This window comes from Manacus vitellinus, unplaced genomic scaffold, assembly GCF_001715985.3.
Source record: "Manacus vitellinus isolate BGI_N305 unplaced genomic scaffold, ASM171598v3 scaffold_13_pilon, whole genome shotgun sequence".
NCBI lineage: Eukaryota > Metazoa > Chordata > Aves > Passeriformes > Pipridae > Manacus > Manacus vitellinus.
Window position 1 is genome coordinate 6982772 of NW_021938999.1, and position 19644 is coordinate 7002415.

The following is a 19644-nucleotide window of genomic DNA, read 5'->3' on the forward strand; positions in this document are numbered from 1 at the left end:
ACTCCTTTTGACTTCCCTAGCATGTATTGAATATATTAAAAAGCACTTATTAAACAGTAAATACTTTGAAATGAAAAAAATTATTTTTTTCTGGTGTTGGTTGTGGTTTTTTTTCAGTTTCTTTCTTGACTTCCTTTCTTTACTCAAGCCCCAGTTTGAAATCTACACTCTGTGATATAGAATATCGTGCTTTCTGCCCATCCTTATTTGCGTTCTAAGCCCAGTGTGAGATTCATTGCTTCAATGTGGGATCAATTCTCTAATGTCAGAAAGAAAAAATAGTCAACTCATTCCTGCCTTTGGTTGTTACTCATGTATATGTGATTCCTGATGTACATTGTTGTGGTAGTTTGGTCTAGGCCTTCTTTGGTGACCAGTTTGTAGCGAAAGAAGTGCCCAGATTACCCGGTATTCCCTATGATTTTTACGTAAGCCAGGCTATAAGAAGAAAGGAGGAGAGGCCTTCGCTCTCTTTCCTTCCGGCGGCTTGGAGGTGCAGGTTCCCTGCTGTTGAGTCTGCCGTGTTGGGGAGCGAGGCCTGGTTAGCCCTTGTCGACCTTGGGAGACAGAGGTTGCTGGCGATCGTTCCAGAGCGACTCTCAGTTGTCCCAAGGAGAGTAGTGAGATATTTCTTTGCTAAGTATTTTAGTTGCTAGATATTGGGCTACTAATCAGGATATATATATACTCTATTTTGGTTTTGTTCCTTTTCCCTTCCCCCTTCCCTTTCCCTTGTGAAATTGTATATATATATTTCAGTTGTATATAACTGTAACATAAATGTAAATATATTTATATATATGTTGCTTTAGCTGTCTCTCTCGTTTCAGTTTTTCTTGGTTGTTTTTCTCCCTCTTCTCCCTGAGGTTTGGGGGGGGTGGTGGCTTCTTATCCTAAGGTTTGGAGACTTGGCAGGGAGCCAGCTTCAAACCATATCAATTGTACAAAGAGGTTTACAAGGAAAAGCCTTCTTCTGCATTTTTTTAATTGGAAAAGATACTGCATACATGTAGGCTTATATGATGAAAGAGCTGGTCCCGTTTGGTTTCCCCCCCGCCCTTGAATAAATATACCAATTTTGGGGGAGTTTTTTTGGCTTCCTGTGCTACATCCAGTGTTGGCTCGTTCATTTTTTCTTTCCACTAGTCCACTCACCCAAGCAGTCATTGCTGCAATTTTCCTGTCAACCAATCACTGACCACCTTATAGTTCAACTGTTCCTCATAGCTATATAGGCTTTTCAGACACAGTGTTGAATTCTTTATTTTTTTCTGGAAACTGTAATTAGTACTCAGGATTGTGATGAATAGGCTATAGGAGATAGTAAGTGCCTAGGCTGAAGATTTATGCAACAGCACGTGGGTACAATTTCAGTAAACAACTGAATGATTGAGGATATCACATGCATAAAACCTGATCTACTGCTGAGAAGAAATGAATTCAGGGGGAAAAAAACTAAAAGTATAATTATGAAATTGGTGAATGATGTGTCACAATGATTGCTACAGTGTGCTAATGTTTGCTCCATTTGATATCCCAGATATTAAAAGCAGTAGTTTAATGTGTCCTTGCCTCAGCTGACAGAAAGCTACAGAGAAGCTTTTTTCAAAAAAAATTTTAAAGGTTTACTGCATTTCTGGAGGTTGTTTTTATTAGTCTATTATGCGTTTTTATGTATTATTCTGTTCCCTTTCAAGTATGTTTTGAAAAAGTTACTTGTTTGCAAGCTGAGAAATGAAGGATATTTAATAGCATTCAAATAAGACATTCCCCTCTGTGTTTTAAATTCTGCTTTGGAAGAGGCACATAAAATACTTTCAGAAACAAACAATTTTTTATGTAACTTAGTTTTGTAAAATTAAAGTTCACAATATTCTGAAAACATATTGTTCCTGAGAGACAAACATTTCACCACTGCTCTTAGAGTAGTAATTCACAGTGACAAATGCAGCCAGTATATTTTGTTTGTTTAAAACTGTACATTTTGGGAGAGGAGAGAAAAGCACAAAACACATTTTAAGTGCCTTGAGGTGCCTGTTGTACACAGGAGACTCAGCAACTAGAATGCATCTCTGAAGAATAATCAGAATCTTTTGCCTTTGATAGTTCTTCTCCAGAGTGGACCTTATAAACAACGTACATCTACCTTCTGTTGAGCTTTTAAAGTGCTTAGAAAACAAAGACATAAGATTGCATATTCAAAACTGATTGGAATGTATGATTTTAGATGTAAAGATTTCAAATGTACATTCTTAGATACCCGAGTTCCTAGAGGATCTGATTTCCAGAAAATAAATGACCTTAATATGATCTGTAACTAAGCATACCAAAATGAAGGTACCCAAGACATGAAAATGGAAAGGTAAAACTTCAAAACACAACCCATGTCCTCAATTTCCAATTCCATCTTCCTCTCTGTGCTCCCACCTTATCATCTGGTGAAATTCCTTTGGTGACGTCATGCTCAGGGAACAAGTCTCACTTAGAAAAGGATTTTCTTTATTTTTCATAATTTAGCTGAACCAACACAAAACTGAATACTGTAAAGCAACAAAAATGATGTAACATCTTTCATTTTTCTGTGTTTACTAAATAAGGCTACTACACTCCCTTTAAAATAAATCAAAACAGAGAGTTGGTAGAGTGAAGGATCTGGCTCTTGAGGTCTACATGTACAGTAAATGTATTTACCATCATTTATTGCATGACATTTTAAACCTGACATCGGTCATTTATAGTGCAGTCAGTCCATTACACTTTACAAGTGGCTGGGCTTTAATTGCTACTTTGATACTGGTCAAAATCCTATGATTAAATAAGAATTTTGTATATATTTATTTTACTTGAAGACAAACTGATACAATACAGGTCATGTTTCCTGCAACCTCTGCATTAAATAAGCCTCAGCGTTTGAGCAGGCTTTAAAAAAAATTCTTTTATCAACTTTTCATTTTTGTATCTCTCATCTATGGTCACTTGAATAATCTCTATATATTTTTCTTTAGTAGAACAGAACGAGCATAACACTAAAAGTTAATTTGAGTATTAGGTAGTATACTTGAAACCATAACACATTTGCCAGGAAGAAATTAAGCTCCCTTGTTGATTGCATCATACCAATGTGTACCAAACCTATATGCCAAAAGGTAAGGTAAAAGGGAACAAGGTTTTGTTTCTCTGTTTTGTCATAATTTCTCCCTTGTCTATGCTGTCTTTGCTAAATTTTCACTAACCAATAATGCCGAAAAAGTGGACTTTCTAACAATGAGGTAAAACACTGAAAATGGGATCAAGGAACAGGCTTCAAACTGACCCTTACATAAAATAGGGGAGAGAAAGAGAAAGAAAGAAAGAAAAACAAACCTTGCTATGAAGAGCAATGAGTAAAATATTTTACACTCTATTTTTATCAGTACATAAAGACAAAAAATAAAAATAAAATAAAAATAAAAATGCCTTCCAACAGTGCAATGGTTGAATGCATTTATGTAATATAAACAACATTATTCTTTGCTTTTTCTACACAGTCCTCTCTGGTCATGCTTTACATCCAGAATGTCCCCATGGAAGAAAGCAAACGACACCAGTCACTTCAGAGACAACTGAAGTAATAAAACACAACTTAACTCTGAACCACTTGTCATGACTGTCAGAGTTATCACGTTAATTGTTAAATAGGATTTTCTACAAATATACAACATATAAAAACTGTTAAATATATAACTTTAGGCTTTTCAAAATACATTTAATGATCTCTTTCAAACAAATGTTACTTTTGTTTTCTCTTTAATTTGCTTTCTGGTGCTAAATGGTGTATCAGATGAGACATAGGCCACAGATGACCAAACATGCTCTTTGCAAATACTGTATTATCCAACTTTAACTATCAAAAATGGAACTGTAGAAGAGGCATGTTTAACTGGTTAAAACTGAAAATGATTTTAGTACGAGAAAGTCAATCTAAGTACAGAGGAATAAAGGTGCCGTGTAGACAGTTTGTGTTCTTTTGTCCAAGTTTTTCAAACATAGGTCATTTTCTCTCAGTGCTCCATAATGTTCTCTTGAACGTGGCATTTCAAGAGCAGGTCTCTGAGTTAGTTTTTACTGCAGCTTTCCGTAAAGACTTCTGCTGGACAACAACATTTCATCTTTTTGAAAGCTGGAATCATGTTTGTGGAGACCTCCTTCAATTAAATGACATAATTCTGTTAAGAGTAAGATTGTGTCCACTTTAAAATAGATTTTGCTCTTTGGTCTATTGTATATACTGAAAGTATAAGAAAATAAAAGCAATTCAGACAGTTTAGGGCACAAGAAGAGTTTCTCTTTTGCACCTCAGTGTCCTCCCATAGGCAAAACAGTCTTCTCTAAGGCTGATTGGGATGATACTCTTCATTGTAGCAGACTCTTCGGATTGAAACGTGTAGGTAACAGCAAGTCCAGCAGTGGTGTATAACGCAGATGAAACGTTAACCATGAACTTGTTTGTATTGCTAATGCCCAAGCATATCTCTTTTTCTGTATTCCTTAGTCCAGTGATCCTTAGAATGGTAGAACAAACTTTAGCTCATAATGTAGAGGAATTATGCTGTCACTCATGAGATACAGAGAAACAGACAGTTGAGTTGATGACATATAACGGATGATGATCAACAGCAGTGAAACTTGACTAAGTTAAGTAGCTCACAGAGAGCCTAAACCACTCCTACGAGGATTCTGTGTTGCTGCATTTGTCAGGAGACCTGTAAATCAATAAGAACAAATGAGTGAGTGTCTTAATCTATAATTCTGGTTATCTTTGATGTACATTATTTTAAAATACATTGTACTGATATTTTTCAAGGAGACAGTTAATGAATTTGAAGATATTTATTTTTCACGGCATTATCCCTGAGAAAAAAACCAGGAACAAAGCTATATTTTTATTATTAAAAAATTGTACTTTAATAATTATTTATATTAAAACTATGAATATAAATTATAATTTACAGTAACTTCAATGCCATCTATTTTCTACTAAGCTACATGCACATTCTTTTTCATAAAAGTCACAATGTTTTTTACACACATTAAAGTTACAAATAGCAATGTCTAATACACATGGCAATTAAGATTACTTTTACTTTTTATGTATAGATTGTGATGAAAAATGGACATAAAGCCAGGACCAGATATTAAAAATGCAATGATGTTTACACTGGAGGCTTTTCTGCAGCAGTTAAGTTTTCAGAGCACTAGAGTGCTCCTAATTTAATCAATACTGCCCTCTAGCGATGCTATTACAAGTGAAAATTAATGTAAATAATCTCTATTAATAGTCATTTTATTCAGAAAATTGGTTTAGTTACACAGAAGAAAAAAAAATCCTAAGAGAATGAAAATGGGCAAAGGACTGCCCAATGAACCTGTTGAAAAGACAGTGGAATGGAAGCAGTGTTTTGAAAGAGAAACAAAACCAAAATTCACACTATTAAAGAAATCAAGAGTACTGGAAGACAGCACAAACACAAATAAGAAAATAATGACTGATTTATACAACAAGGAGCCAGCTACTCATGCTCACCCAAAGTATCAGTTTAGAAATGGTTTTAAAATTACACAGATGCTGTATAAGACAAAATGTTTTGGGGTGTATTAAGCAAGCATGATTGTTACAAAATGTCGTTTGAATTTTGAAACACAAGATCTTCTGCTTTGTCATTGTTCTGTCTCCAAATAGTCAGAACTGTTATTACTGATGGAAATACCATGCAAAACTCCAGAAAATACTGAACAGTGAATGTGAAAGAGCAAAACAAATAACAAAATCCAATTCAATTGGTTCAAGCCATGTATTAAATTTTGTGGTTTTAACCTAACCCTTAGAGCAGCAAATGAAAGAAACACCTGCCTCCAAATCAACTTAGTGACAGCTTGAAACATATGGATCTCTATATATATGCATGTAGAAAGAGAGAGACAGAGAGAGACAGGCAGATAGAGGGATGAATACTTTCCTTATAAGGCATAAAAGTGTATGTCAGATTTCTGCTTTTGTCCTCTCACCTTTTCCAGGAAAAAACACCCCAGAAATCTTGCAAACAGTCTTTCCTTTTCGGACTAGTGATCAGATCTCCAAACCACATGGCCTCAGACAGGCTGAAGGCAAAAAACCTTGTTGATTATTGTGATATATTTCCCTTAAATATACTTTCAGCAAGAGAAATTATTTCAAAGTTTTGCTTCTATTAGTTGTTCTATTTCCACTTTATACCCCTTCTTGGGCCTTTTGCTATGCCCCCTCCTTTTCTTCCCATTAGAAAAGAACACAACTTTTAAGGTAGTGATACTTTTTAGGCTGCAAGACACAAAGCAAATGATTTATGGTTTATTGGGTCTGAAAGTAAACTACTATTGTGTTAAGAATTAACCTGACATAGCTCCATCTTTCCTTTATTATAGGCTGCAATGGCCCACAGCTACAAGCAACAGCATAAAGTGCTGATGGACTGTGTGTTCAGTGTTTCATAGCGTGCTTCTCTACCATACTGGTCCCAGGATGAAGAGAGAATTCAGGTACAACATGCATTCACAGATACCTGCTGCTTTGTCATCTTATGGGTACAAAAGCTTCCTTCCTGACTTGCTATCCCTGTCTCCACTTTGCACACCCCTGCTGCGTGGATATGGTATCAATGCTTTAAAAGACGAAGAGAAGAGGGGAGAAAATTATGCATTTTAAAAATGCTGAGGAAGGGCAGAGAGCAGGCTTGAAATAAAGTGATGACAGGAAGAGGAACAGATCAGAGAACGGGAGTTGAATTTACAACTTTGGACAATGACAGGAGAAAATGAAATGACTGGGGAAAAAATGCGTAGGTTAGCCAGGGAAGTTTAAACATCACTTATTAATGAAGGCATGAAAAAGAAGTAAGATAGGTAATAAGAACAACAAATAAAAAGGAGAGAGAAGATAAGGGAGAGCATGATGAGTCCAGAGAAGAGGAAGAGAATGCACACCTAGCCTTCCACCTCCTGTTTTTTCCCTTTCATTACTCAATACAGGTAAATTAATCACTCCCCAGAAAAAGAGACAGAGCAAATAAAAGAGGAACTTCTAAAAAAATGGAAAGGACTTGTTTACTACTTATAGCAGTAGTTCAAACCATTGAATAGAATCACAGAGTCATTTAGGTTGGAAAATAGTTTCAAGATCATCGAGTCCAATCCAGCACTGCCAAGTCCACCACCAAACCATGTCCCTAAGGACCACATCTACATGTCTTTTAAATACTTCCAGGGATAGTGACTCAATCACTTCCATGGACAGCCTCTTCCAAGGCTTGGCAACCTTTTTGGTAGGTACCGATGCACAAGTCTGCTTGTTGCTGATTTCAGTGCAATCAGTATTTCTTCCCAGGGCTTCAGAGAGCAGGTTCTGTTTCCTCTGGAAGGAGCCAGACTTTCGGGCTGTAAGTGTGAGCTTCTTCAACTTTGAGATACTGAGTGGGCATCTAGTACCAAAGATTAAAATACTACTATTTGTTATCTGACTGTTTACATGATAGAAGCCCAGGCTCCTGTGTGTTTCACAGAAATCTGCTCAAGAGTAAAACAATTTTTCCTGCTAAAAATCCAAAGCATGAAAAACAAGACAGTTCACATGACCATATTTATTTTAGTATTGTTCTTGGATGGCTTGAATATGTCCTGAGAGCGTTTGGCTTATTGGAGCAAATATAGCCCAGTGCACTTAATTTGTCTTACTCTGAAGAGAGTAGAATAAGGGTCAGTCTATCTCCAGCTTTGCCCTAATGGGCATAAAATAGTTAATTAGTTCATTCTTATGGTCAAAGACGAAGGATAAAAAAGTTATGTTAGTCACCTTGAGACGATAAGAATATATGATGCTTTGCTGACTTATACAGGCTTTCCACCAAAAGAAACCCACATATAAACCTCTGACTTTCTTTCAGTGTAGTATCTAGGATTGAATTTAATGACAAAATGTTTGAATTTCTCATCACAAACCAGAAAATTGAGCCAGGCTGCAGGTGGCAAATATTTTCAGATTTAGGTTTGAGTTTCAAGTATGTCTGGTCTGACCTTTCACTTTAAATGGAATCCATATAAATACCAACAATTCCATGTCAAGTCTGATAAAGCTTTAGCAGTTTCATCTGGTTTTCACTCTGTTTTCAGAATAAAAATGAAAGTCAGACTGCACCAAAGTTGCTATTTCGCTACAGTAACCAAGTGCACTTACATGACTACCTGTTGCAGTCAGATTGGTGCTCTGTAATGACAACTCTGGACTATCCAGCGCTGATTTCTGGGAATTTTCTGGATACTTACAAAGTATTTGATCATCATAAAGATGTTTCAATGTTGCCTAACAGCTGAACTACTTGTCCAAACTGTGTATTTTACACTTTCAACTACAGTCTTTAAAATGCTTCTGTGAGTCTTAGGATTCTGTATTGCATCCATCAGTGCAAATGGCTTTTCTTTTGGCTTGGGTTCTTTTTACACAAAGATAATTCACGGAGATGGATGCAGGTTGGGTCAGTCTCTGTCTCACACATCCACTCATAATGGAAACAGTTCTAAACCTTTTACCATCTGACTGCAAGTCAGATAAAAAGCATGTCTTTCCCCTCTGCTTCTGAGGCTCTCTGCTCTAGATCCTTAAACAACTAAGCATGTATGATGCAGAAAGAAAGATGTAAAAGCATTAAAATGCCCAAAGAAAACCTTACACTTCCTTGCAAGATACCTTATGCCTTATGGGAATAAAAATGTAAATTTCTGGTGGTGATCCAAGCAGTAGTGATGACCTGTTGCATTCATGAGAACTCCCATAGACCCTCCTGAAAATTTATTCTGTTTTCCTCCCTTCCTCTCCCTTTCTCCACGCTGTTCATATTTGAAAATTGAATTGCTTAGTCTTCAGAAAAAAAGGACAAGTTAATCTAACTGTAAAGTGTCTGTAGCTATTCGGAATAAGAAAAAGAAGCATGGAAGCTACTCTACTTAATGCTATATTCTGTCTCACTGAGGTAGCCATGGGAAGCACAATTTCAGAGTTCAAACTGTAGTACCTGCAGAACTAGGAATAATAAGATTGGACAAATTTAGTGTCTATGCTTGTGAGTGAAGTCTAATGTATTAGATAGTATATATACAGGTATATTTTCCTGTGCTGCACTCCAACAAAGTAGCCTTCATGAGTTACAGATAGCAGAATTTCATTATTAGCCACTTTCTAGAAGAAGATGCCTTTTCTTTTAACACCCACTGTATGTTTCTTTTCACTTCTTCTATTCAAGCCAGATACAGAAAGAAGTGTTTATTCCAACTCTGAGGCTCTTTGCAAAAGATATTTTTCTCCCAATAATAATTATTTTAATATCAATCTGTCTAGAACAAAACACAAAAACTGTCATTTCCCCTTAAATAACACTCCTAGTCCTATCTTTTCAACTTCCCCTCACTGTCTGCCAGGACTATCATCCTGATCATTAATTTCCTTTTCTGCTAAAATCCTCTTTGTCTCATATTACATTTTTTGAACTTACAAGATCTTGGAATATTCTGGGTCAGAATATACACTCCTTCCTTTTTCTGAATTGCCCATTACTTTATAAGCAATATTAGCAAAGGAAGTGCTTATAATTAGAAAACCCTTACAATGAATGGAAATGTTCAAACCACATCTTGTAGCCCAGCTGAAATACATTTGACCTTGGGTCATGTAGGTAATCCAGGTTTAAGAGCTTAGCCTTAGCCATATATAACAATAAAAGCTTGCTTTGCAGCATCTGAACATACACTAAGGAAAAGCAATGGAGGTGGAAGAATCACAGACTCATTTACATTGGAAGAGACCTCTAAGGTCATCAAGTCCAACCTTGTCAACTAGACTATAACACTAAGTGCCATGTCCAGTCATTTCTTGAACACCTCCAAGGACAGTGACTCTACCACCTCTCTGGGCAATCCATTCCAATTTAGAAATTCCTTTAGATCACTAACTTGAACCTCACCTGGTGCAGCTTGAGGCTGTGTCCTCTCCTCCTGTTGCTAGTTTCCTGGGAGGCTGACTCCCACCTTGCTACAACCTCCTTTCAGGTAGTTGTAAACAGTGATAAGGTCACCCCTGAGCATCCTTTTCTCCAGGCTCAACAACCCCAGCTCCCTCGGCCATTCCTCAAAAAACTTGTGCTCCAGACTCTTCACCAGCTTCCTTGCCCTTCTCTGGACACACTCCAGCACCTCAATGTCTTTCTTGCAGTGAGGGGCCCAGAACTAAACAAGGATTCAAGGTGTGGCCTCACCAGTGCCAAGTACAGGGGGATGATCACTGCCCTGGTCTTGCTGGCCACACTACTTTTGATAGAGGCCAGGATGTCATTGACCTTCTTGGTCACCTGGGCACACTGCTGTATCATGTTCAGACAGCTGTCAACCAGGACCCAGAGGTCAACACTGATCTAGAAGAGACAGCAGCAAGAATATTTGGGTTCAGAACATTCAAAGTCCTTGGGCACTGAGGTGATCATGGGGAATTTTTGCCTGGAGTAGCATTTAGAGCTGTTGTGGATAACAAAAGAGCAAGGTAGGTCTCATTCTGCTCCCTGTCAAAGTCTAAAATCAGTTCCTTGAAGCACCGTGGGTAGAAAGAGAATAATGAAGAGGATCTTATAAGACACAACAATGCAAAACAGCTTGTCTTCATCTCTTATCTGCTGGCTAAAAATTAAACACCCTTAAAATGACTCTAGCTAAAGACTCTGAGCAAGTAACCCAATTTTATCTGATTTCTTTCTGTTCTTTTAAAATGGTTAGAGGTGTGCACAAATATGAAGGTTAGTAGCAGGTAAAACTAAGAAAGATTTGTAACTGGTGTGGAATTGTAAACTTGAAAAATGACTACTTCTCTGTCTCCCTTTTACTCTTCAAATAAAAAGCAACTGCAATATTAGCATGACTGAAAGTGTCTAAGAATAGCCAGGAGCTTTCCTCAGGGTATTATGGAAACAACCTGGATTTACCATTCCTGATACTTTTATCTAGGGTAGGAGATAGCATCAGATTAAATCATCAATGTATCTAAGAATCTGTTTTTGTTTAAATGCAGTAACTTAATGTATACCGAATTCTGAATATTCATACCTATATACCTATATTCAAAGCATACTCTTTATAGATTAAAAAAATCTTAACAAAGGCATAACCTTTATTACATTAAACCTTCTTGTGAAAAAGTGACTTAAATATTTCTGTGTGCTAATAAATCTATTAAATACAATGATCTTCCATAAAACAATGCTTGTATTGCCATAAGAAAAGAGCATTTCATGAAAAGGGTGATATGACTCTTAATTATAAAGTTTAAAAAACAATCTTGCCTAATAGTTAAAGTTTACTAGTCTACTTAATAGAAAAAAGAAAAAAATATCCAAAAAGTCAGCACTTAAGTCCACACACAAATATAAAGGATTACTTTTTCTTTTCTAATTAAAGAAGATTGTTCAGGGACATCTGTGAGTGATATCTGACTGACAGGCAGCTGGGATAGAGCAAGGTTAGGCTCACACTCAGTAAAAATTGGAACAGAGTTTTAGTAAGACTGATTGTAAAAATAGTTAAATGAATAATACATCAAAAAGGCAACATGCTTTTAGAAGGAATATTTAAAACATTTCATCCATTAAAAGAGCTAATTCTGACTCAAAAAGTGTGAGCTTTATATCAGAAGTCCAAATGCTAGTGAAGGAACTGCATAGTCAGTGTCCACCAGTGAGATACAATGTTTGGTTTACATATTCCATGTAACAATTAATTGCTTAAGAAAGCAGTTCACTCCAGTTTACCAACATCATTCCAGAAAGCAATGTAGCACTGTAGATGACTTCTAACAAGCAATCTTTATAAATATGTTCTATTTGAAATTACTTTGCTTAGCCTTTGTGTAGTACTTGAGGAGAAAGCAGTGAGGGGACAACTGTGGGGAATGAGAGTAGAGGAGGAATATATGTATGTGTATATATATACACACACACATATATAAGTCAGGTAAGAAGAATGCAGGAGGGGTTTTATTCTCTCATGGACCTGTTTGAAGACAAAAGCAAGAACATAAAAACAACATTCTTCTGTAGAAATAACATACAGACATCCAGAGAAAGCAGAAAAGCATGTGTGGTCTTCAACATAGCTCAAACATAGGTGGACACATAAACAGAAGAAAGCCTACCACTGCTCTTAGTGCTTATGTCCTCTGCAAAGAAGAGAAAATCTGAATGTAAAATTTTCTAAACCAGAATTGCTCTCACACAGTCCTCTAATATGTAAATTGTAAACAACACAAGCATGTAATAGCACAAATTAGTTCAGTTTTTTAAGCCTTGATCCTACTCATTTTCAGCACAAAACTAAAATGTCCTAGACTAACAGACTATTACATCTTTGTTAACAGGTTTATGAGATTTAGTTCCTGGGCCCAAAGACACTTCATAAAATGTGAAAAATTTTTCCTTGAAACACCTCACCACAGAAACAATGAGGTTCTTCAGGAAAGTGAAACGGATATTCCTTAAAAAGTCAACATTCCTTCTAGTTCCAGATTAAACCCAAGGTTTTTTAGAGATCCTTCAATCCCTCATTCAACCATAAACATTCTGAAAGGAAAATGGAAAATGTAGAGACTTAACAAAGTGTTTTCTTCAAGATTTGGGGAGGAGAGGATATTTCTCAATAGGATAACGGGAAAATTGACAGATGTAAAGGATTTTGCATACAGTGATATATGTTAATCCTCTGTTTAATGACAACATATCCATACAACTTACAATTTCTTATCCTAGTTCAGGAAATATTTATGTTTGTAAATATTTCCTGTGCAAGTAAAATACCATTTTGCACACCTACACTCACCCTCCAGTTTTAAGTTATGCATGACTACAGCAAAGCTGGGAAGAAAGATGAGACAGGAAATTTAAGCATCATTAACCCAAACCAGCCCATTAAAACAATTTTAATCCCCTAGTGGCAAAGCAGACACATATTATAAATGCATTATACTGTGTAGCATTCTGATTGAGTGCAAATACATTTAAACCTAAGACAAAGTAGGGATGCAGTGTCTCAAAAACCAACCAGTGTGTCACTGCCTATAGGAGGCAGAGCACTCTCTACACTGTGCAGCATATTGGATTTAAATTCTTTGGCAAGATCACCATTACTCTCCCTACCCTGTTTCTGTGGTATTTTGGCAAGCAGTGCTGTAGTGATCATATTTCTGCAGTAGACTGAAAACAAACAACAGAAGAGGAAAAATAAACTGGCAAATTTCAAGGAATATTCTGTATTTTACAATAAAGTTATGCAGACAAAAGATAGAAATATATAAAAGCAGCCACAATAGAACTTTGGGGGAGCAGGAGAGGAAGTAAATCTTATCTCTTGACACACAAAGATAGCAGTCTTGGAGAATCTTATCACCCTATCTAGTTTCATGTGCCTCTCCTAGAAGTGAGGTGAATCCCCTCCCTTGCAGAAACCTTTCTCAATCAGATTTTAGGGATGACTAAACCAGTGTCTCTTCCATGATAGCTGTTCAGCTCCTCATTATTATAATTTGTCTTGGGACAAATTCAGAGATTATGAAACCTAAATGTAGGTATTGTATGTGGTGTTTAAGTGTGATCTCAGTCAGGATTAACAAACTCTAGAATTCAATACTGCTTAAGCATAGATGCTTAGTGCTTTTTGGACATGTTTGAGCATCTCCCCTGGGCTCCAGATGCTACTTAAAAAGTACATTTGCACTCCCGAATATATCTTAGGCTCTTGGAGCATCTAGCCTGCCCTGGACATACGAGTTAAGGGAAATGAATTCTGCGCTTACTCTCTTTTCTCACACTGAAGGGTTCCAAGCAGCTCCTGCTAATGACCCAATGGGTCTGATTTAGTCATTAGTGACCCACTCCCCATGCATCACTGCCCAAAACATGTTCTTGTGACTGAGCATTCCATCTGGGTTGAGTGATGCAGATGATAGGAAAGAAGAAAAAGATACCAACTGTGATCAGTCCCTGTGCCTAAGAAGCAATTGATCATGGTCCAGTTAGTTAACGCTACAAGACAGACCATGAAACATTTGTGTAGGTCCATCCTTAAGAGAGAAATGTCATTACAGTGATCACACAATCCTAGAAGTTCAGGAGAATGGGATCAGAGGAAAGCGTCGTATTACACCAAGCACATGTCATTACAAGTATTATGAGAGTTGTCATTTTCTTTCTTAGAAACATTTATCTAACCTTTGTTATCTTTCAAGCTTGTTTTCACTTCATAGGACGGATAAATAGTAACATCAGACCCTAAGAATAGTCCAAAAGTGACTGAGCTATTTGAGAGATACTTGCTTAAATCAGAGTAAAATGCTTGTTCCAATCGTAGGTGTGTAATGGACCTTGCTGGTTCATAAAACAGTTACTCAGATGAAATGCAATGAACCTGAGAGGGAAATAAGCTTCAGGTGAAGACAGGGATCAAGCTATAGTATTGACAATGTCATTAGTGAATCCAGTTTAGTGGATCACACAGTACGTGTGTTATTCATCACAGTACCATTTATTTGTCAATAATCTAATGCAACAAACCAACTCCAGGAGCCATAATACTTGTTTTTATTATAATATTTTATACTTTAGGGCTTTACTTCTTTCATTATGATAAGATTTTTGCTGCTGAGAATTCACAGATTTCTTTTTCTCATCATAGGTTTTCTCAGATTTGAAAAAAATATACAAGAGATTTGAAAGAGTTCAGCTGCTGGCAGTATCAAGCCCTTGGCTCCTCTGATATGTCTGGCTTGTGAGGGGGAGGTTCTCAAGACAGAAGGAAGAGATATCACCATGTTTTAGCAGTTACAAGAAAGTACATCAAAGTTAAGGGGATAGGTCCTAAAATATTAACTATAGTCCAGATGGCCTGCGTGGGTGAAACTTGAGAATGTTTAATGAGAAATCACACAAAACTCAGATGCTATAGAAACCCGAGACAAAACAGAAAAAGAGGAAAATGTATTACTGACTCTGCTAGACATGCTAGGCAATATTTCATAAATATCAGATGGAAGAAGTCATGATCAATCTTTCCATTGAGGTCAGAAATTACGTGCCATATAGAACAGGTCTAATGCACAAATGACATCGTATGGTTTGAGTTTCTGCTGTCAGAAGACCTGTATATTCTCCTCATAATAGGTCTTGGCTTAGGCTACTAGTTTCTTGGAGATGTCACTGTATCAAGGTTAATTAGCAAGAAATAGTTTGTGTTTCTCTGACACTGGACGCTTTTCACTAATTAAAGAGAAATGAAAAAAAAAGCATTTTTTTTTTTTTAAGTGGGAAAAGAAATAGAATCTGAGTAGGAGACTGTGGGTGTGTTCCACAGATTTGGCAAGATTCACAGGGACCACTGTGGGAATGACAACATAGGTAGGAAAATACTATTGAAAGGTAGCCTTGCAGGGTAGAAGCATAACATTGGCCTCCGAAGTCACATCTATTTGTAAGGCTTAGCTGCAACTCTCTTCTGTACAGAATTAATAACTATGATCATAAAGTCTTTTATCACTGCTAGACTCAATAGGTGCAAGAACAGTTAAAAGTTATTTTGAATAATTTTGCTTCAGAAAAAAATGGTATTTCAGAAAGTTAAACTTTAATGTTAAAGTTAAACAATTACTTTTTCATTTTGCATTCTAGGAGTAGTACTATGCAGTAAGACAAGCTATTATGAATATATAATATTAATTTTGACATTTATTACTTAAATAATTAGCATCATTTGTTAGTCAGAATTGACTGGAATGTCTTATTTTCAGTGTCACAGTGTTATATAAGCTGTGGTGAAACTACATAATACTTCTAATAGAAAAATAAAAACCTGGGCTATAAGAATTATGCCATTGAACTTTAGGCATTTGAAAGCCTAATTTACAATGTTGTTGGTCAAGGAGACTTCACGGAAAACCAGATATTTTGAGGTGGCAATACAGTTTTTGCAGCAGATACTACAACTATGTATACATATCTTGGTCAACTTTTTTAGTTTCCTTTGTGAAATGCTCTAAAAATGTATATCCTAATAGTATTTGAGGAAAAAATACAATTGCCTTTATCATGTAAATGAAATAAACCCTTACCTTTTGGAGAACTTTTGTCTTTCCATTGATAATGGAGTAGGCTAACAGCTCATTCCTTGGGTTTGTTTGCGGTTTTTTTGTGTGTGTGGTTTGTTGTTGTTGTTGTTTTGTTCTTTTTTAATAAACAACTGTATGCTATGCAACTTCTAGAGATAAGATGATATTTTCATCTTCCTAGAAAAAATTATTTCAAGTGAAGATACTAACAGGAAAACAGCTGCCTTCTAATTAGTACATTTGATGCTTAGCTTCTTTTCATTATAGCACAGACAAGGAACACTTTGATCTCAATGTTTTAGTCAGTTTTAAGTAGCATTGGGCCCTAAAAATTTAAAAATTATTATGTATATATATAAAATACATCAGTAGGAATTAAGCACATTATAATTGCAATGGATATGCCATAAAAGAGTGTTGCAAGTGTAATGAAAACGAGAAATAATGTGATATAATTGAAGTTTCATTTGGATTCTGAAAGTAAAAGTATTAAAATACTTAAATGTCAAAAAAGGTGAAAATTCCAAGTTTTAACAAATATAATTAATTGTTGATCTGATTTTTCCTGGATTTACCATTTGGATCAGAAGAATTTGAGATTATTCCTGAATCTTCTCCCTTTCCTTTTAAAGACTCCAGACCAGCACACCATCTGACTAAAAGCTAGGGTCAGAAGGATTTACTTTTTACAATGTATGCACTGTCAAGTCTTTAAACTTACTCTGATAAAGTATGCTTGATTAACCTATGGTACTTGTTCTTCATACAGACTTTTGAAATGCAAAACAGCTATATCAATGTGTAATAGAAGACATTTCCACCATGATTTTCTATTTAAAGGTGCACTTATGTTGATATTTGATTACACTAGTGTCCTTCTATAAATAGCAGAGTATCTGCATATTCCAACAATAAGCTCTGCTCCTGGGAATTTTCGTTCAAAACCTGGCATGATGGGAAGTCAGAGCTCTGGCATCTGGAACCCTTTGGGCTAACTCCAAATGGAAAAAAAATAAATCATTATTTGTCAGAGGCCATCTTTCTCAAAAATGGACCAAGCAACCTTGGCCAAAATCATATAAACTGCAATTGATCACCTTGCCATCAAAATAAACAGAGTGACTTGAAAATGATCCTATCATTCCTAGCAATGACACTGCTCTGCTCATTTGTGAGATACACAGACAATTGTCTGATAGGCCAGATCTACACAAACACTATTAAAATTTGGAAAAAAAAAGGACTTGGCTTATAAGTAGACATAATTCAGAAGCTATAGGTTCAGATCTGTATTAATGTCAACGAAGAGATAAATACATTTCCATTTAAAGCCTTGTAGATTGCTTGATCAGAAATTAGTGCCAAGATTCATCAAAAGCTGTCAATTGCCATTTGCTGTACTAATTTGAGATATTCATGTCCTTAAATATAAGTTTACTTTTTTGTTTTTCAGCAATCCTGCTGATTCTCCTGAGACCATTGTAACTGGCTTATTTCCCAGACATCTCTGTAAAGGATATTTGGCTCATAGAAAATATAACATATAGTGTCCTAAAGTGAAAAGTGAGGCAGAACACTTCTGTCTGGTAAGTTTGTGAGTTAAGGGAAAGAAGTGTTGCAATCTGAAGATACAAAAGATAAACTGAATCCTTGTCTAAGTTCTTAATGCTTAAAAAAAGAAAAGACAAATAAGTAAAAAAATGTTCCTTAGTCTTTTTGCCAAATAAATATAATAATTTATTGTTGATTAAACTCCTGCTTTTTAATATCTATAATAAAAAGCTTTTGATTTATGACTGTATGACTTATGATTGGAGATCCCACAATCCAATTCCTATCGCAAGTAAGGCATATAGCCTGATGGCATTTCTAAAGCATCAGCTAATGGCTGTATTTTACTTTAAACATAGTTCACAGCTACCATTTATAAACTGAAAAGAAAGTTATTCACTGGGATTCTGAAGAGAGAATAAGGTGTACACTTCTGTAACTCTTTCAGTCATAGAACACATAAAGGGACTAAGGATATATTTAGATGCAGTATCTGAAAGCAGTATGCCTGTTAGCACAGCGAAGTTATTACATTTTATTACATCAGAGAAGCACTTAGCTGGATTGTGTGAATCTGCAGGTTCTGGTTACTATTACTTTGGTGGATGTCTCAGAGTGCGATGTCAACCTGTTCACAGATTCAGGTCTATTTTAAATCAGATTATGTGTAAAGAACAACTCAAGTAGTTTCTTGTTTTCCCTTTCTTATTTTTCTTTTTTTTTTCTAAGGTTCCCTTCAAAGGAATGTCCTCTGTGCTAAGTTGCAGCCCACATTGTCCCCCCTCCTTGAAATGTTCCTGGCTACACTGTGGTACATCTAAAACAAGAAAGATTTAGTGTTCATTCTCTCCCATTACCTTAACTCTAGACTAGAGACAGAGTAGGTTTCAATTCCTACACTGAAAAGAGAACATGAGTTTCTTGCCTCATCAGTATTTATTTTTAGTTAGGTCTAACCACTAAGTCTATGTGTTCGATTCATTAACCCCAGCATGCCATGTGCAGATACCTCAGTGCTGAGTGCTGAGTGCTCATGGACCTAGTCAGACTTCAGTGATCACGTACACTTGTCTAATTTCCTTCACCAAGTACTGAATCTCCTAGTAGGAAAGCAGGGTGGCTGCTGTGGGAAGTACCTCACATAGGAATGAATTGCAGCAAATGAGCCACTTCCTTGAAAAGGATCAATCTTCTACAACCTTCTGTTTTACAGGTACTATGTGTCAAAAGCATGCAGAGCAAGAAGTAGAGCAGAATACCTGACTTCTGATGAATTGGATTAGTAGAAGTTTGGACAGCCCCAAACCCTAAAGGTTCCCAGAACTATTAGTCCCTAGGCAGCTAACTTGCAAAATGACGTTCAGACTCCATCAAACTTCCTGAGAGACTGGATTCTGGCTTTGACTTTGAGTCCTCTGTGGTAAAACATGGCTAGTGCATTCCTCTCCTACTCTGGTTTTTGAGGAAATGACCTTTGGATTCAATGCTTTGTGCAGAACCCCAGAGTACCAATATTCACTGGTTCAGCCTCAGTTCAGACTTCAGTGAGGGAATATGCACTTTGTGGATATCGAATACACTTGGCCTCAAGGCGGCACTAAATTGCTCAGTTTTGCCACAGTAACCAGACCTCTGAGTGTGTGCAGAAGTAAATTTATATGCCTGTAAGCAACTCTTCTGGGAAAAATATGTTGTTTATAAAATGATGAAGACCAAAGATACTAGGTAGGATATGTATTGGACAGCATCTTGGATTTAAGTCTCATCAATAAAACAGGAACAGCACATACACAAATATAGTGCACTAGAGTATTCAACTAGAACATGGTTCCATTCAAGAAAGCCTATTTCCCTGTGTGCTGTCTCTGATAGTCTGTTTCTCCTAACATTTGTGCCTT

General features: G+C 36.4%; 1 protein-coding gene across 3 annotated transcripts in view; it reads right to left on the reverse strand.

Annotated features, from left to right (window-relative positions):
* Positions 1-2076: 2076 nt before the first annotated feature.
* Positions 2077-19644, reverse strand: part of TAFA5 (TAFA chemokine like family member 5) — a 426158-nt gene continuing 408590 nt past the window's right edge. For 2 of the 3 annotated variants that reach the window (XR_003915585.1, XM_029958100.1), the window contains one exon: positions 2077-4742. Coding sequence is in view for 1 of the 3 variants with exons in the window: in XM_029958100.1 (XP_029813960.1) it covers positions 4734-4742 (9 nt within the window). In the remaining 2 variants the exon portion in view is untranslated. Of the gene's footprint in view, positions 4743-6045; positions 6139-19644 lie in introns of all 3 variants that reach the window. The other variant, XR_003915586.1, reaches the window with a different exon arrangement.